This window comes from Callithrix jacchus, chromosome 12 (assembly GCF_049354715.1).
Source record: "Callithrix jacchus isolate 240 chromosome 12, calJac240_pri, whole genome shotgun sequence".
NCBI classification, from domain to species: domain Eukaryota; kingdom Metazoa; phylum Chordata; class Mammalia; order Primates; family Cebidae; genus Callithrix; species Callithrix jacchus.
In genome coordinates this window covers 57,790,105-57,809,834 of record NC_133513.1, presented here as the reverse complement: position 1 = coordinate 57,809,834, position 19,730 = coordinate 57,790,105, and the positions used below count along the sequence as shown (strand labels likewise).

Below are 19,730 nucleotides of genomic sequence, written 5' to 3'. Positions count from 1 at the left end.
AAAAAAAGAGGTTGTTAAACTGTTCTGTAAATGCCGGGGTAGTACCGTCCTAGCAGAGCCACAGATGCACAGCCAGGCCTCTGCTCTTCTCTGGCACTCCCTACTTACAAATTCACAGCCAGCCACCTCACAGGAAGTGCTGAGTTTTTGGTGTGGTGGTTCTATGGTGTTGGCCATGCCAAGAAGATGCCAGGAGGCATTACCTGGAGGTTCTGGAAACTGCAGGCATTCTGGAGAAAAGCTCAAGCAGAGGCTTTTGGACCTGGAAGAAACCTCAGGGCTCATTTAGCCCATCCCTAGCTGTCATTTTATAGATGACGAAACACATGGGAAATGACTTGCTCAAGACCACACTGAGTGAGTTAGTGGCAGAATTGGGTCCACCATACAACATTGGTTCTTATGGTTCTTAAAACTTAGGTCCACATGGGGAAATGCTTAGGGCAATATGGCGAAACTCTGTCTCTACAAAAAATAGAAAAATTAGCCAGGTGTTACGGTGTGCACTTGTAGTCCCAGCCACTCAGGAGGCCGAGTTGGGAGGATGGCTTGAGCCTGGGAGGCAGAGGTTGTGGTGAGCTGGGATTGCACCACGGCACCCAGCCTGGGTTTCAGAGTGAGACTCTGTCTCAAAACAAAAGCAAAATAAAAAGCTCCACAAAACTTAGGTCCACCATACCAGACGATTCCTCACATACTCCCACCGCACTGTGGGACATGAACAAGCAAGGACTGTGCACCTTGACCCAGAATGAAATGCTAACCAACCTGTGTGGGGATAGTGCCACCGCTAACCTCCGAAAGCCCTCACTTTCTGTCTGTGCCTAAAGTAGCTTTTCCTCAGAAAGAACCAGACCCTGGTAGAAAGAAAACAGGTCTGCTTTCAGCAAGATCTCAAACCCACATAAAATGAAAAGGACCTAGAGGACCCTAAAATAAAGGATACGGGGAACTTTGGGGATGTTTATTGCAAACGGTTATAATTAAAGTGATATTTTACAAGTGTTTAAAACAGAGGGCAAACAGGCTCTGAGCCAGGCCTCAGCTTCAGAGGCCTATCCTGGAGGGGAAATGGCACTTGCAGGGAACATGAACTCAATCACTGCTGCTCACTAAGCACAGGGTCACGCTGGAGTCATCTTAGGGAGGCTCTGAGGAAAAAAGGGAGTGGAGAGAGCCATGAAGCAACTAATTTAAATTCTGAATCTTGCTGTGTTCTGAGCACGCTGCCTTCCTAGAGCAGGCCTCAGCGCCATCCCAGGGACTAACACAGATGCTTCCTGGGGTGCAGGCCTCTCACGCTAGCGTAGGGTGCCCAGGTCATCCTCATCATCATTCATCATCATGGACTTCTTTCTGCCCGCCAGATATCTTCCCTACTTGTAGCTTTAAAATACCAGCAGGAGGGAAGGCAAGGAATGTTCTTGTTAAAATAAATCCGCAGCAACAACGATTTGAGAACTGGATGCTTCCCAGGGTTGGCAGGTGTGTGGACAGTTCCCTGCATTCTTTATCCACAGGGTGCCTGAATGGGTAGTGCTGCTGAGGCTGCCAAATGTCTGAGCTTTTCAGACTTGTTCATGTTTTTGAGAACCTATGGGGATAATCACTGGGCAGAATCAGAGCCCAGCAGAACACGGGGACAGGGAAGGGTAAAGAGGGGAAACCGATAGAGTCCTGAGGTCATCCCCAGGAGAAAGGGAGACTACTGCCAGAAGCTGCCGCCCAAATGGCTCTGGCAAGGTCTACTGAGGGGGCCCGGGTACTGCGGGTGGAGAGGTGGTCCCCTCTTGCGGTGTGGGGTTACTGTTTGGGTAAAGCGAAGTCCCAGGCAGTTTCCTGTGCACATTTCCACATGGCCTGCATGAGCCGAGTAAAACCCATGTCTTTGGGCTTTTCCAGGCCTCTCATCAGCCGTTGCTTCATGATGGAGACAAATTCCTTATTGCTCAGCTCGCCATTGCCTAGAGGAAGAGGCAAACACAACAGGGATAAGTGGAGGCCTTGGAACAAAGCCACTGAGAAAATTCCGCTGTCCACACAAAGTGGATTCCAAAGCCCAGACATTCTTACAGCCAAACTCAATTCTCTTGTCTTAGAATTCATTAGTTTGTTCCTTCCTTGATACTTCCAACTGCGACTCAGTGACAGTTCAGTGTAGTGTGATAAAAGTTGAATAAAAATACGGTATATGCCAGGTCTTGTGCCAAGTGTTTACAACAATGAGATCAATGAGCTTTGTGCTTTGTCCCTTGAAATACACCCAGGTTGTGGGAGAGACAAATGATTACGACAGTGTGGTGAGTGCTCTAATGAGTAAACAGAGGATGCTATGGGGGCACGGAGGAAGAATGTCCCACCCTGGCTGAGGGTACTGCAGATACAGATAGTAAAGGCTTCCTGGAAGTGATGCCTGAGTAGACTCTCACAGGATTAGCAATTGGCCAAGTAAAGGGGATTGAGATGCAGGAAGCATTCCAAGGAGAAGCAGCATAAACAAGGGTATAGGCAGGACAGTGTGGCTGCCAGAGAACAACAAGTAGGCAGTTAGGTACAGCTGGACACGAAAGAGGCAGGGGTATAGGAAGAGAACTAAGGAGGCAGGCAGGGAGCCAGGTGTGGTAGCTTGTGCTTGTTATCCCAGCTACTTGGGAGGCTGAGGGAGGAGGATCTCTTGAGGTCAAGAGTTCAAGACCAGTCTAGACACCATAGTGAGACCCTGTCTCTAAACATTTTTTTCAAATAAACTGGGCATGGTGGTGCACACCTGTAGTCCCAGTTACCTAGGAGGCTAAGGCAGGAAGATCGTCTGATTACTACCTGGTGACTGCAGCAATCACCAGGAGTTCAAGGCTGCAGTGTGCTATGATGGCCACTGCACTCCAGCCTGGGTGACAGAGTGAGACCATGTCTCTTGGGAAAAAAAAAAAAAAGAGAGGTGGGCAGGAGACAGGTCCCCAAGGGTCTATATTGCTCCTAAAGTGTTGGCACTTTCTCTTCTAGGCAATGAAACATTGGAAAAAAGCTAGAAGCAGGAGAGTAAGAAGTAGCCAGGTTTCCGTTTTGGATAGGATTTTCTGGCTGGCTGTGTGGGGATGGATTGGAGGGCGGCACACCTGGAGTATGGGAGTCAGGGGACTGCATCAATAGTTTCTCTGCTGCAATGGAGATATGGGGAGGGAGTTTCATGCTGAAAACCAAAATCAAATCATGCTTTCCCGATCCACCCTCTTCAATGTCAGCATCTCAGGGCTGGAAGAGACTTTGGAGAGGATCTGTTTTAAGCAGAGATCACCCAAGCCACACGGAACAGTAACCGCTGTAATAGCAGAGGTGCAGTCACCCTTTGCAAGACACCCAGGAGCCTGTTGATTAAAAGAATGACGCCCATGACTGGTGGTGGTAAGACGACAGGAAACCCACAAACCTACCGCTACTCATGATCGGTCTGGAAGAGAGTGGAAAGCGGGAATAAATGGTTTGCTTCCGTAGAGTACCCAAAACCTAAACTGCTCATGTTTTCTGGCTGAAGAGAGTATGGGCAGCATCAGAGTCAGGAAATGCCACAGCAAAACAAAAAAACAACAAAACCCAAAACCACAACAACAACAAAACCCTGGCTTATTAATATAAAGTACAAAGACAGGTAAAACTGTGTTACTAGAAGTCAGAAAAGTGGTAACCCTTGGGGAAGTAAGTGACTGGAGGTACCAAGTGGGGCTCTCTAGTCCTGGTAATGCGATGTTTCTCAATAATGCTGGTTGTACACGTGTTCAGCTTTTAAAAAATTCACCAAGCTGTACACTTAAGATATTTGTACTTTAGAGGCTGAGCAAAGTACAAATCAGCAAAAGCTGATTACAGGCTCATGCCTGTAATCACAGCACTTTGGGAGGCTGAGGTGGGCAGATCGCTTAAGGCCAAGAGTTCAAGACCAGCCTGGACTACATGGTGAACCCTGTCTCTACTAAAAATACAAAAAGTTAGCTGGGCATGGTGGTGGGTGCCTGTAATCCCAGCTACTCGGAAAGTTGAGGCATGAGAATTGTTTGAACCTGGGAGGCGGAGGTTGCAGTAAGCAGAGATCGCATCACTGCACTCCAGCCTGGGCAACAGAGTGAGACTCTGTCTCAGAAAAAAAAAAATTTGTACTTTCCATATGTATATTATATTGCTATATAATAAAAAGTTAAAAAATAGCCTTGCTTGGCTGAAAAGTAATGAATATTTTGGCTTAGCAAGAATGTCGGCTGAAGCTGTGTGCAGTGGCTCACACCTGTAATCCCAGCACTTTGGGAGGCTGAGGTAGGTGGATAACCTTATGTTCAGGAGTTCGAGACCAGCCAGCTTGGCCAACATGGTGAAACTTTGTCTCTACTAAAAATATGAAAAATTAACCAGGTGTGGTGGTGGGTGCCTGTAATCCCGGCTACTTGGGAGGCTGAGGCAGGGGAATTGCTTGACCCCAGGAGGCAAAGGTTGTGGTGAGACTGTGCCATTGCACTCCAGCCTGGGCACGGTGGCTCACACCTGTAATCCCAGCACTTTGGGAGGTTGAGGGGGGAGGATCATTTGAGCCCAGGAGTTCAAGAGCACATGAGCAATATATTAAGACGTTCTCTCTACAAAAAGTTAAAACATAAACTGAGTGTGGTGGTGCCTGCCTGTAATCCCAGCTACTCAAGAGGCTGAGGCAGGAGAATTGCTTGACCCCAGGAGGTGAAGGCTGCAGTGAGGTGAGATTGTGCCATTGCACTCCAGCCTGGGCAACAAGAGCAAAACTCTGTCTCAAAAAAAAAAAAAAAGAGGTCACTTCATTCAAACTACTATGGGGTTGCCTCTGCTTCCCTAGGGACAGAGATGACCACTATGAATGGATTTTCTTACCTATGAACCAGGTCTATAACCGCATGTTACTGGCATGCATGTGTGATTTGTGAGTTCAGTTCTGAGTCTGTGATGAAGTCTATTTGAAAATCGAATTCTCCGTCCCCTGGCACTTTATTCTGTTTGTTCATTTTTTTCTGTGTGAGATGGGGTCTTGCTCTGTTGCCCAGGCTGGAGTGTAGTGCTAGGATCATACCTCACTACAGTTTCAAACTCCTGGGCTCAAGTGATCCTCCCACCTCAGCTTTCCAGTAGCTAGAACTACAGGCACACACCACCACACCCTGGCTAACCTTTTTTTTTTTGACACAGAGTCTTGCTCTGTCACCCAGGCTGGAGTGCAGTGGTGCAGTCTTGGCTCACTGCAACCTCCACCTCCTGGGTTCAAGTGATTCTTCTGTTTCAGCCTCTCAAGTAGCTAGGACTACAGGCGCACACCACCATGCCTGGCTAATTTTTGTATTTTTAGTAGAGATGGGGTTTCACCACATTGGCGAGGCTGGTTTAGAACCCCTGACCTCATGATTCACCTGCTTCGGCCTCCCAAAGTGCTGGAATTACAGGCATGAGCCACCGTGCCCAGCTAAACTTATTTTTTGTAGAGATGAGATCTCACTATGTTGCCTAGGCTGGTCTTGAACTCCTGGCCTCAAGCAATCCTTCCATCTCAGCTTCCCAAATTGCTGAGATTATAGTTGTGAGCTACTCTATGGGCTTTCCTTTGGCCTTTTGTTGGGGGAAGGTGGGGAACTGAGTTTCACTCTTGTTGCCCAGGCTGGAGTGCAACAGTATGATCTCAGCTCACTGCAACCTCTGCTTCCTGGGTTCAAGCAATTCTCCTGTCTCAGCCTCCTGAGTAGCTGAGATTACAGGCATGTGCCACCACACCCAGCTAATTTTTGTCTTTTTTTAGTAGAGACTGGGTCTCACCATGTTGGTCAGGCTGGTCTCGAACTCTTGACCTCAGATGATCTGCCTGCCTCCGCCTTCCAAAGTGCTGAGATTATAGACATGAGCCGTCACACCTGGCCTGGCATTTTGACCTAAGATCTTGTAGTGGTAAAAATAATAATGGCTTTTTATTAAGCATACTTTTTTCTTTCTAGATTAAGAAAATAAACCTGAGATGTTAAATAATTTTCCAAAGATGATTTAAGTAGATACTGACAGAGCCTCTTTCTGAAAAGCCAGGACTTCTAGGGAAATGGGGGGACTTCAGAAGCTAATTGTATTTATTCCCATGTTTACTTCACAGACCAGCTCTTGGATATTGGCTTTAAAAATTATAAAAATAATAAAAACAAATGATTTTTGGAAAAAATTTAAACCACCTAGAAGTGATCAGAGTAAAAACAAAAATCTGGAGAAAGTTAATATATGTCCAGCAGTGCTGTGCATTAGAACTCTCTGGGATGTGGGAAATGTTTTCTATCTGTGCTATTCAATACAGTAGCCACTAGCTAATTTAAATTTAAATGTAGCTAATGCATGTGCCTTGGTAGTATCATACTGTGGACAGGGCAGCTGTAGAGAGTAAAGCCAACCCTACCTGAGAGTGAGGCCATCTCCTTAAACAAGCCCTATACCTTCCTTTGAGTTCCACCTTAATTTTATGGGTATAGGCTAGAGATTTATTTTATTGATTTAATATTATTTTTTGAGACAGGGTCTCACTCTGTCACCCAGGCTGGAGTGCAGTGGCGTGATCATGGCACACTGCAGTCTTGACCTGCTGGGCTCAAGCAATCTTCTTACTTCAGCCTCCTGAGTAGCTGGGACTACAGACATGTGCCACCATGCCTGGCTAATTAAAACAAATTTTTTGTAAAGATGAGGTCTCACTATGTTGTCCAGGTTGGTCTCAAACTCCTGGGCTCAAGCATTCTTTCTGCCTTAGCCTCCTAGTGCTGGGATTACAGGTGATGAGACACCAGCCCCAGCCAAGGCTAGAGATTTAAAGCACTCAAGTTCAACTTAATAATATAAATAATTCAAGTTAATAAATATCTATTATGTGCGAAGTCCTATCCAAGGTCCTATGGGGGGGATAGGAAGGTGAAAAGGACCTGCAACTACCCTTAAAAAGCCCACAGAACCAAGTTAAGGAATAAAAAAGCCTGGAGGTGATTCATTATGCTGGGACCAGAAGGGAAGCTCCATACACTGGAGCTTTTGTGCAGGCTCTTGAATTCCATTAGCCCAGCTTTCTAGAGGCTGATGAACAACAAATACTGGCTGTAAGGTAAGAGAGGTTGGTAATACATTAAATAGAACAGAGGGGCAGTACAGCTTTAGTTCAAATCCTGGTTTTGCCATCTACTATTATCTTTTTTTTTTTTTTTGAGATGGAGTCTTGCTCTGTTGCCCAGGCTGGAGTGCAGTGGTGCAATCTCTGCTCTTCGTAAGAGTGAGCCTCCTGGGTTCAAGTGATTCTCTTGCCTCAGCCTCCTGAATAGCTGGAATTAACAGGCACACACCACTGTGCCTGGCTAATTTTTGTATTTTTAACAGAGACGGGGTTTCACCATGTTGGCCAGGCTGGTCTTGAACTCCTGACGTCAGGTGATCTGACTGCCTCAGCCTCCCAAATACTATTATCTTTGTGACCTTAGGAAATTTACTTAACTTCTCTGAGTCTCAGTTTCCTCACCAGTAAAATGTGGTCAATAACAATACCTAGGTCAGAAGATTAAATAGCAGATTAACTTTCTCGCTCATAGTATGCATTGAAAAAAATGTAAGCATCCATTGTTGATGTTGTTATTAGTATATCAGCTACTACACCTAAAAAATAATGTCAAGGTAGAACCAGAACCAGATCTCCTGAATGGCTAAATGACAGAGCAGAGTGGCCACAAACATAACAGACCATGTGTGCAGCTAGAATGCCATGGAGATGAAATAGGACAGACTGGCATGTGCCCTTGGAGGTGGAGAGATCAGTAAGTACTGTCTTTCTAAAGACACAGATACTTAAGTGCTCCATATCTACTAAGTAGCAAGTTGAGGCTGACATTTTTGTTTCCATTTTTAAGATCCTTATGGTCATAAATTAATTTGGGCCTATAGGCAAACTGGAATTACAAGAAGAAGAAATGGAAAACAGAAGCCAAGGCCAGGGGTTTGATTTCTCAATATCAGTATGGCGAGGGCTGAGCTGCTGATGTGGAAAAGCGGGGTAGCTTGAAGAGGATGGGCTCGTACACTGATGCTGTCTGCAAGGCTCCCTTATACATAGGGTCTCTAGAGGCAGCTAAGCTGTTTCCCCTTCTAACTCCAGAGGGCCCCCACTCACCATCACAGTCAAAGAGGGCAAACACTACATCACACACGTGGTCTGAGAGCTCCACTTTAGCCACCGTCCTGGCCACCTGCTGCATGGTCACTGAAAAAAGAAAGAGGTACATTAGCACAGCAGAGGGACTTTCATTTTGCTTTCTCTGATTCGGGAGATAAAATGGCTCAGTCATAAAACAGGTTTTCAACAGCATTTAAGTCATATTTAAGAAAATGATAATTTAGTTTTTATCCATAACCTCACCCCTTTTCACCTCAGGTTCTGTTCTTTCCTACTGCTTCTACATTTTAGGAGGTATGTATAGTTAATTAAGAATGCCTTAGTTGGCCGGGTGCGGTGGCTCACACCTGTAATCCCAGCACTTTGGGAGGCTGAGGCAGGTGGATCACCTGCGATCAGGAGTTTGAGACCAACCTGGCCAACATGGCGAAACCCCATCTCTACTAAAAATACAAAAAATTAGCCAGACATGGTGGCAGGTGCCTGTAATCCCAGCTACTCGGGAGGTTGAGGTAGGAGAAATCACCTGAATTGGGAGGCAGAGGTTGCAGTGATCTGAGATTGCACCATTGCACTCCAGCCTAAGTGACAAGAGCAAAACTCAATCTCAAAAAAAAAAAAAAAAATGCTTAGGGCTGGCACGGTGGCTCACGCCTGCAATCCCATCACTTTGGGAGGCCTCGGTGGGTGGATTGCTTGAGCTCAGAAGTTCAAGACCAGCCTGGACAACATGGCAAAACCCCGTCTCTGTAAAAAATACAAAAAATTGGGAGGCAGAGGTGGGCAGATCACAAGGTCAAGAGATTGAGATCATCCTGGCCAACATGGTGAAACCCCGTCTCTACTAAAAGTACAAAAAAATTAGCTGGGCGTGGTGGTGCACACCTGTAGTCCTAGCTACTCGAGAGGCTGAGGCAGGAGAATTGCTTGAAACCGGAAAATGGAAGTTGCAGTGAGCTGGGATCGCGCCACTGCACTCCAGCCTGGTGACAGAGTGAGACTCTGTCTAAAAAAAAAAATTAACCCAGCATGGTGGCATGCACCTGTAGTCCCAGCTACTTGGGAGGCTGAGGTGAGAAGACGGCTTAAGCCCAGGAGGCAGACGTTTCAATGAGCTGAGATGATGCCGCTGCATTCCAGCCTGCTTAACAAAGTGAGATACTGTCTCAAAAAAAAAAGTGCCTGATATTCAATTTATAGACAGAAGGTAGATTAGAGGTTACCATGGGCTGAGGAGAATGGGGAGTTAGTGCTTTATGTATACAGAATTTCTGTCTGGGGTGATGGAAAACTTTTGAAAATAGTGATGGTTGTACAACATTGTGAAGGTAATTAATGTAATTAATTCCACTGACTTGTATATTTAAAAATGGTTATAATGGCACGTTTTATGCCATATATATTTATATATGTACATACATATTTATAGAAATATATAAAGGGGATGGGAACAAGGAGGCTTGTCTGTGGTGTGAGTACACTAAGGCTTTGTGTGCCTGGGTGGCTGATTGACAGCTAACTGCCTGCACAGTGAGCATTCTTTGCCCAGCTCTGTTCCTCTTCCCTACTGGTTTTGCACCAGTCTTCTTCCAACTGAGCCCACTGGGATATGCACTGGCCCTTGTCTTCATAGTTCAGGAAGCATAGCTTTCTTTCTTTCTTTCCTTCTTTTTTAAGACAGTCTTACTCTGTCCACCAGGCTGGAGTGTAGTGGCGCAATCTCAGCTCACTGCAACCTCTGCCTCCGGGGTTCAAGCAATTCTCCTGCCTCAGCCTCCTGAGTAACTGGGACTATTTTTTAATTTGTTTTAGTAGAGATGGGGTTTTACCATGTTGGCCAGCCTGGTCTCAAACTCCTGACATCAGGTGATCTGCCACCTTGGCCTCCCAAAGTGCTGGGATTACAGGTGTGAGCTACCACGCATGGCCAATAGTTCAGGATACATATCTTTCTTTTAAAGTATATGTATTTTTAGACCTCACCAAAAAATCACTTTTCTCTTGCAGTTTTCTATTTCCCTGACATTTACTGTTAAACACTAGCAATCATGTTAGAATTGGGTTCTCATGAAAGACAAGACAGGAAGGACTAGGCAATTTCCATTGCTTTCTCTCTCATTTATTCTCAAACCGGATCTAACTACACCTATAAATCATGTTATTGCTTCTGGACATACTCTTAAGTGAGGTAAAATATGAGGGAAAGGAGAGAATTAATTTCCATTTATGCTGGTAATGAAGAGCTCTCTATAATCATCACAATAGATTCATCTAGAAGCCAAGTGAACTTAAACTAGAACCAGCGTGCCTTCTTTGTTTATTGCATTCTTATCATTTCAGTTCCGGTTACCAGCCCATTTTGTCATTTATCTTTCACTTTTGCCTCTGTCACCTCCATATATTCACTTGATATGGTTTAGATTTGTGTCCCCACCCAAATCTCATGTCAAATTGTAATACCCAGTCCGGGTGTGGTGGCTCATGCCTGTAATCCCAGCACTTTGGGAGGCTGAGGCGGGTGGATCACCTGAGATCAGAAGTTCGAGACCAGCCTGGCCAACATGGTGAAACCCCATCTCTACTAAAATAAATGAAAAATAGTCCCATTTACTCAGGAAGCTGAGGCAGGAGAATCGCTTGAACTTTGGAGGTGGAGGTTGCAGTAAGCCATGATTGTGCCACTGCACTCCAGCCTGGGTGACAGAGCAAGACTCTGTCTCAAAAAAACAAAAACAAATTGTAATCCCCAATGTTGGAGAAGGGGCCAGGTGGGAGGTGACTGGATCATGGGGGCAGATATCCTTCTCCCTTACAATTCTCGGGATAGTAAGCGAGTTCTCACGAGGTCTGGTTGTTTAAGTGTGTGGCACCTCCCCTCTCTCTGTCTTCTTCCTGCTCTGGCCATGAGACGTGCCTCCTTCCTCTTTCCCTTCTACCAGGATTGTAAGTTTCCTGAGGCCTCCTCAACCCTGCTTCCTGTACAGCCTGTGGAACTATGAGCCAATTAAGCTTCTTTTCTTTATAAATTACCCAGTCTCAGGCTGTTCTTTATAGCAATGCAAGAATGGACAAATATATCACCACAGTGCCCCCAACGTCAGCAGATACAGACACCAGAGCAATGCAGAGGAGCAAAGTGATGTGGTAGAAAACCACGCTTGGAGTAACAGGACCTGGGCTCCAGTTCTGGCTCCACCACCAACATGCTGTGTGACCTGGATGGAGTCACTTGATCTCTTTAGATTTAATTTTCTTATGTTCAAGTAGAGGGGATGCCACCAGATAATGCTGAGGCAGCTTACGAGCACAAAGAAGGGTTTATTGGTGTCTTCTAGAAGCTGAACGTGGGGATGGGCTGGAAATATACAGAAATAGCCGCAGATTTTATGTGGCAGAGGGTAGACGAAAGGTATATTGGTTGCAAGCTGGGCTACGCCTAGAGCCAGTTTCTTCTTCTGCTGCTTTGGGTCACTGTTCATACCATCTTTCTCCCAGGATCTGAGTTAGGGTGAAGAAGAAATTAACATTCCTTGGTACCAAAAGACTGAAGTATAAGATACTGTGGTAGATATTCATGAGATGTGTGTTGGGAAATCTACAAGACCGTAGAGCTCTAGAGTTTAGAAATTTAGCCTAAAAAATCTATGACTTGATTTGGCTCAGGAACTTTTCCTGAGAACTAATCTGCCCATAAAAGGAACAGAAATCAGGCCAATTTGCAATGAGAAGAGTAACTGTTAAGAGAACTATAATGATGACAGCTGGTCATTATACGTCTCAGTAGGAAAGCTACTAAGGAACTCCATTCACCTCAGAAGACTAACCTCAAAAGATTACTCAGTGAAAAAAGAATGAAATCAGAAGGAACTGGAAGCGCTCAAACTGTGACTGCCTTCAGCTTTACTCTTCGCCGCCACAGAAATGTGTCCTGAGAAGGGGATCAGAACCTGTTCTGTATTAGATAAACACAAACACTTTCTGTTAACCATTTTTTTTTCTGCATTTCACATCAACCTCGTGGTTCTAACTTCCTTTGCTCTTTCCCAGTTCTTCCATTCTCTCAGGGCACAGCCTTCTGCAATTGTCTTGGTATTTCAAGTACTCATCTTCTCCCCATGAAGATGGTGCCCTTTCCTGTAAATAAACCATTAACTAAATAATACTCAAGGATGTCAGTGAGAGCTCTTAACAATTTCTAGTGAGAGGCTCATTACACTGATATTAGGTGGCTGTAGAATAGGGACTTCTGGAGGCCTCCAGCAAGAATGCCTCGTTACAGATGCCATCTCTTTACAGAAAGTTATAGATTATGTTCCACCTCACATGGAGAGGGCTCTGGTGTCCATCCTATGACGGGGGAAGAACTAGGGCTTATAAGTTATTGTAGTCCAAACCACTGGGATGTTAGCCAGCAAACTGTGTAGCTGGGGTCCCCTTTCATGGTACAAGATCCTCAGGCCCCTGGGTAAGAATCAGAGCAGTGCAGGAAGCAAACATTTAACCAGCTGGTGAGCTGTCAAACTAGGAGCACCTGGGATGAGTGGGATGATGGCAGATTATAAGCCAAGTGCTTGACAGCTGGTCTTGAGAGTTGGTTCATTCATATTTTCTTCTAATATCTGAATCCAAAGTCATAATGAAATCACAGCAAGCAGAGCAAGTTTTCCCCCCAGATCTCGACTTTTCTATGCAGACCAGTTGTTGGAACTGGAATTCTGGCCTCCCTATTTGATGATGCTAACTGATTGATGGTTGGGATTCCAGTTCCCAATCTGAAAGATGTCTACAGGGAGCTTGAAGGCACCCCAGTGAAGGCCTAGCTTTCCAAATACTATGTATTTTTGTACAAATCTGGCCCAGCTGCCTGAACAACGGGTTTAAGTGCGATTGGGTGATTTCTATTAGATTGAGATGGGAGAGAATTTGCAGAAGTGGGCTCAACTGGCACTCAAAAATCTGGTACAATCTGGCTTTTTGCAAAGTCCAGGCAGAATCTGAGTTGTGTCGGGTCCCCAATTTACTCTCACGCATAATTCATGACTGACTATTTCAACAGGAGAAACACTGAGTTTGTGTGATATAGTATCAGAAACTACATTACATAAATCTGTTCACCACAATAGTTAAACAGAAGAGCTCTGGAGTGATGGAGCCCAAATGTCCACTTGGAATCAGAGAATCTGAGAACGGGAAGATACCTCAGAGGAAATGTGAAATCCAGAGAAGTTAAATAATTTGCCCAGGGTCACAATGCTAGATAGTAACAGAGCTGGGTCTCGAATTCTGGCTGGTGCTCTTTCCCTATATGCACTGGGTCCACATGATCCCTTCCATATACGGACAACATCAATTCCCCCATGAATCTGTCACCCTAAGGAGAAAGGGTTTAGATGAAAGAAAAGTCACATGAAAAATACTCAAGTGCTTTTGGTCAGGGATGAACAACTGCATAACTGGGAGTTGTGAGGCACCAGCACTAATTACAGGCTGGCCACAGATCTGACTCCCCTCTACAGTGGAAGACACTGAGTATTCCCTAGGAACTCATACTGACAATTTTAGGGACGTAAAAGTGTATTCAACAGCAATCTAATGAAAAGCACATGGAACACAGGGGGCCCTGGGAATTTTTCTCCACCGCTGCCTCCGACGCACAGATACAGCTTTAGGCAGCATGACCCAGTTAGGAGCTACCTGTCTCTTCCTAATGCAAAGGTGTTTGGAAAGGTGGTATGACAAGTTGGGCTGACAGTCTCTAAGCTGTGTGGCCATGTGACTATTCCTGCCTTACCCGACTGCAGTGGAGAAAATCAAAAGCTGGCTGGTGACAGCCAAGGTTAAGTGAGAGGCGATGGTTCCGCTTCAGCCCTGGAAAGGCTGGTGGTGATGCAGATGTCTTGTTTCCTTAAGTGCATCCCTAGATGGGTTTGGGCGGAACAAGGGGGAGGAGGTTTCCTTAAAGAGCACGTGTCCTGTTTTTGTATCTTCTTCCATGATCTTTTGTTAATACAAACGCACATTTTAACCTAGTTCTTGGGGGAGGGAAGGGGAAGGACAACATTTAGTAGAACTAGCAATTTAAGGAGCCAAGAGCAAATGCAGTCTACGGGTAATGAATATGATACCAATTCTTTGTTCTGCACCGTGCTCTTAGGCCCTGTGCAGGTTGCCCACCCCCACCCCACCCCATGTACTCAGGCTGCCGGTCTGCCAGAGGTGATACTGCTAGTCCTGGCTCCTAACTTCCAGGACGCACCATGGAGAAGACCTGTTTTCTGAGGTTTTCTGAGTCTAGGAGCATCATTCCAGATGACAGCTTCAATGGGCTTACATGCTTAATTTGGTACAAACTGACTTGGCAGTAAGATTTATTGCCATTGCCTAGTATTGTATCTGGGTTTATTAAAAATCCCCATCACATCTTTTCCACAAAGGGCTAGCACTTCTGCAAGCACCATTAAGCAGTCAATGATTTCAGCTGACACAGCTAGGGGCAATCACAGTTTAGTGGAGGAGACTGTGTGTGTGTGTGTGTGTGTGTGTGTACACACACACACATACACAAGATGGAAATATACCGAAGAAATATCAGACATATTAATACACACATATGGGTTATGATGGAATAGTGTGTATTTGGTAGGAGGTACATTCTGGATCTGAATTCTAAAGGAGAAAAGAGACCAACTGCGCATGTATGGTAGTGAGTGATGCGGGGTGGGGGTTTCTGTTTGAATACAGTATTAAAAGCAGGAAGGAAGGCTAAGACCTGATTAGAGGGAACAGAAGGTGCAGGGGGTGAGTACATTAGGAGAGATCTTACAGAGGACTAGTCAAGTCTCCTTGCAAGAAAACTTTAAAACAGGCCAAGCTTTAGGAGGCTAAGGCAGGCGGATCACCTGAGCTCAGGAGTTTGAGACCAGCCTGGCAAAAACTCCGTCTCTACTAAAAATACAAAAAATTAGCCAGGCATGGTGGCACACACCTGTAATCCCAGCTACTCAGTAGGCTAAGGCAGGAGAATTGCTTGAACCCGGGAGGCAAAGAATGCAGTGGGCTGAGATCATGCCACTGCACTCCAGCCTGGGCGACAGAGTGAGACTCCATCCAATATTAACTTGCTTTTCCCTCTCACACTGTTTAAATATTCATTCTCTTAGCTTTATTTTTAAAAGTTGTTTTCAATTAGGACAGGTGCGGTGGCTCACGTTTATAATCCTAGTGCTGTGGGAGGTCAAGAATTTGAGACCAGTGTGGGTCTCAAAATAGAGGAAGACCCCATCTCTACAAAAAATTTTAAAAAACATTAGTTGGGCATGGTGGTACACTCCTGCAGTCCTAGCTACTTGGGAAACTGAGAGAGAAGGATTACTTAAGCCCAGGAGTTCAAGTCTGCAGTGAGCCATGACTGCACCACTGGATTCCAACTTAGGTAACAGAGCAAGACCTTGTCTCAAAAAAAAAGATATTTTTGGTTAGCTAAATATTCATCTGTTTCAAAATCTGAATGGTACAAAAAGGGTGAAATCTTTCTCCCAACCTTGTATCCTAGTCACCCAGTCATTCAGAGACAATATCACCAGTTTCCCCAGAAATATTTTATAGATATAAAATCAAATATTTACTCTTCACTTTTTCCTTTTTCCCACAAAATCATGATGGGAAATACTAAATACTGTTTGGCTTTACTCACTTAACAACATATCTTAGAAATAATCCCAGATCAGGACATGAGCAGCTTTCTTCAACAACTGCATAGTATTCCACTGACAAGATGGATGATAATTTACTTATTTATTTAACCAATTCCTTATTTATTCTCACCTCAGTCTTGAGAAGAAGATACCTTTTCCCCCTCTCTTTATAAAATTATTTCCTTGGTGGTCTATGGGGGTCAGCTATAACATAGTCTGAATCTCTGATGGCTAAACTGAAAGCAACTATTTAAATTCACTTTGTTGAAATTAAAGACTGAATAGTCACATTTACAAGTGTCTTTTTTTTTTTTTTTTTTTTGTGACAGGGTCTTGGCTCTGTTGCTCAGGCTAGAGTGCTATGGCAAAATCATGGCTCACTGCAACCTCTGCCTTCTGGGCTCCTGATCCTCCCACCTCAGCCTTCCTAGTAACTGGGACTACAGGTGTGCATTACCACCCCTGGCTAGTTTTTGTATTTTTAAAAAACTTTTAATTAATTTTTTAAAAATTGAGACAGGGTGTTGCTCTGTTGCCCAGGCTGGAGTGCAGCGGTGAGGGCACAGCTCACTGAAGCTTCAACATCCTGGGCTCAAACAATCCTCCCGCCTCAGCCTCTGAAGTAGCTAGGATTATAGGCTCACACCACCATGCCTGGCTATTTTTTTAATTTTTTGTAGAGATGGGGTTTCACCATGTTGCCCAAGCTGGTCGTGGACTCCTGGGCTCAAGCGTTCCATCCACCTTGGCCTCCCAAAGTGCTGGGATTATAGGCATGAGCCACTGTGCTCAGCTACAGTGTCTTATTAAATCTTCCCAGGCTTCTCAAGTTATTAAACCTTGAAACCTCCAAAGAAGGAATGTTTATAATAAATACTCCTCTCTATACTTTCCCAATATTGATGTAATTCTAGTAACCATTCTTTTCTGATTTTTTTCTCAGTGGGATGTAATGGTTGGCTGATTTTGTCTTTCCCTATCTATTTATGTGGATGCTTTAACAGTTTATCCTACCCTCCGTCTCTTCTCTTTGCGATGGTAATCATGAATCCCTAAAGCAGCTTTCCTCCTCCTTACGGCATTACCTAATTTTACTAAATCATAATATACTCAAAGTGATTATAAGCCAGAATCAATCTTTAGAACTGTTAAGTGACTTTGAATTTGGGAAAATAAACCAGGTCTCTGTGGAGAAAATGCCTCATAAAGCAAACGTTTATTTCAGAATTTGAGCTTCCTTGCCTACATCATGAATAATTTTACTTTAAAAATTGATGACTCTGTCTTAAATGAATGGAATCCTGGCCAACACTCCTCTTCACATACAAATGTTTTTTACAAAATTTAATGATGAACTGAAATGCAAGAGCTTGCCTCCCACAAATTTTAAAATAATTTATAAAATAGGAGCTTTTTTCCTTTTGTAATCTGTTCCTTACATGTCTTTGTGACACTCCTGCCTTCCTACCATGTCTTGGCTGTTTAGGGGATGCCCTTCTCCATGTGTGAATTTGCCCCAATTTCTGCCATCACTTAAAAATATTGAGTCCTCAATGTAATTCTCTAGGTCCTTCTAGCAGTAGGTGCCAGGGTACCAATGAGAACCCTGGTGTGAAAGTTGCTGAACCTGAACTTCTGGTCTGCGATTTCAGCAAGTCATTTTCCTCATGAACATTAAAAACAATAAAGTAGGCCAGGCAGGGTGGCCTGGTAATCCCAGCACTTTGGGAGATCAAAGTGGGTGGATCACCTGAGGTCAGGAGTTCGAGACCAGCCTGGCCAACAAGGTGAAACGCTGTCTCTACTAAAAATATAAAAATCAGCTGGGTGTGGTGGCACGTGCCTGTAATCCCAGTTACTCAGGAGGCTGAGATAGGAGAATCGCTTGAACCTGGGAGGCAGAGGTTGCAGTGAGCTGAGATCAGGCCACTGCACTCCAGCCTGCCCGACAGAGCAAGACTCCATCTCAAAAAGAAAAAACCAACCAACCAACCAAACAAACCAAAAAACAAAGTGTTTAAACAAAATGATTTCTAAGTTCTCTTCCTGCCCTAAAATTTTTAAATGAGTTAAAATGTCTTTATCTTTAGAAGCTCTCAAAGAATAAAACCAAAGGTGTAGGTTTCTAAAATGATGGCTGGTATGGTGGGCAGAATTCTAAGGCAGAACCTGTGACTATGATAATTCTGTGATAAGGTTACTGTATTTGGGAAAGGGGATAGGCTAGTCAGTCCCATAACTACATCATATAAGAATTAATCAGGCCAGATGTGGTGGTTCACACCTGTAATCCAAGCACTTTGGAGCCAAGGCGGGCAGATCACCTGAGGTTGGGAGTTCAAGACCAGCCTGACCAACATGGTGAAACCCCATCTTCAAAAAAAAAAAAGAATTAATCTTAGCAGACTGAGGTGAGAGATTCTGTCGCTGGCTCTGAAGAAGTGAGTGCCATGCTGTGATGGGGCCTGGTGAGGTCAATGACTGGCCAACAGCCAGCAAGAAAATGGGGACCCTGGGCCTACAACTGAAAGGACCTGAATTCTGCCAACAGCATGAATGAACTATGAAGAGGACCCTGAACTCCGGATGAAAATGAAGGCCCCCGCCCATCAACACTGTGATTTCATCCTTGTTAAGATCCTGAGTAGAGAACCCAGCTACGGTGTGCCCACACTCTGAATCACAGAAATGGGACAGTGGGGAAGGCATTTATGATTGGAAATGTCTTCTTTTTTTTTTCTGAGACGGAGTCTTGCTCTGTCTCCCAGGCTGGACTAGAGTACAGTGGCGAGATCTTGGCTTGCTATAATCTGTGCCTCCTGTGTTCAAGTGATTCTCCCACCTCAGCCTTCCAAGTAGCTTGGATTACAGCTTCCCACTACCACACCAAGCTGATTTTTGTATTTTTGGGTTTTTTGTTTGTTTGTTTTTTGAGATGGAGTCTTGCTCTGTTTCCCATGCAGGAGTGGAGTGGCACCATCTGGGCTCACTGCAACCTCCGCTTCCCGGGTTCAAGCAATTCTCCTGTTTCAGCCTCCCGAGTAGCTGGGATTATAGGTGGGCACCACCATGCCCAGCTAATTTTTATATATGTTTTTTAGTAGAGATGGAGTTTTAACCATGTTGGCCAGGCTGGTCTCAAACTCCTGACCTCGTGATCCACCCACCTTGGCCTCCCAAAGTGCCGTGATTACAGGGTTGCGCCACTGTGCCCGGCCTGCACTCATTCCTTACATGCCTTTTACAGAACTGTCATTCTGCTTTACATACTATTCCAAACTCCATAAATTAGATCTTACATGGCACCAGCCAAGGTCTAATTAAGTTTTACATTTCCTAACAAGAAAATAAATTAGAACTGCCACACTTCTTTTGGGAATTTAAGTCTTGCTCTTACTTTTCAAATCTATCTGACAATTATAAGTCAGTTTACTTTCGCAAAGATTTCACATAGACAAGTTGGGCTAATGGTCTCTGTGAGGCCACAGATTTGGATATAACTTTAGGCTATGACATGCCACTGAAAACATTATTTAATTCAGTAAAAAGGTGATTTTGTTATAATCATAAAATTTCAAATCTATATGAACCCTTAGAGATATCTGAAACTCCAACCTGAGGGTCAGAGAAGTGACCTGCTCAAGGAGTCAAAGGAAATTAATGACATGGGAAGGTGCTACAGTCCTAACACTCTTCCCTCACACCACACTCTTACTAGAGTATTTCAACATCCTTTGCAGGATCTGGCAAGGTCTATAATTAATTCATTTACACAACATGAATGAACACCTGTTTATATAAAGAATTGTTCTAGGCTCTCAATAGGACACAAAGATGTAGAAAACGTGGTT

At 44.5% G+C, this 19,730-nt stretch overlaps 1 protein-coding gene across 6 annotated transcripts in view; it reads right to left on the bottom strand.

Moving 5' to 3' along the window:
- Positions 1–950: 950 nt before the first annotated feature.
- Positions 951–19,730, bottom strand: part of MICU1 (mitochondrial calcium uptake 1) — a 243,149-nt gene continuing 224,369 nt past the window's right edge. For all 6 annotated transcript variants that reach the window (XM_078345622.1, XM_078345624.1, XM_009009751.5 and 3 more), the window contains 2 exons: positions 8,183–8,272; positions 951–1,964 (listed from right to left, as the gene is read on the bottom strand). In XM_078345622.1, the coding sequence (XP_078201748.1) occupies positions 1,804–1,964; positions 8,183–8,272 (251 nt within the window). In that variant the 3' untranslated portion in view covers positions 951–1,803. The remainder of the gene's footprint in view (positions 1,965–8,182; positions 8,273–19,730) is intronic.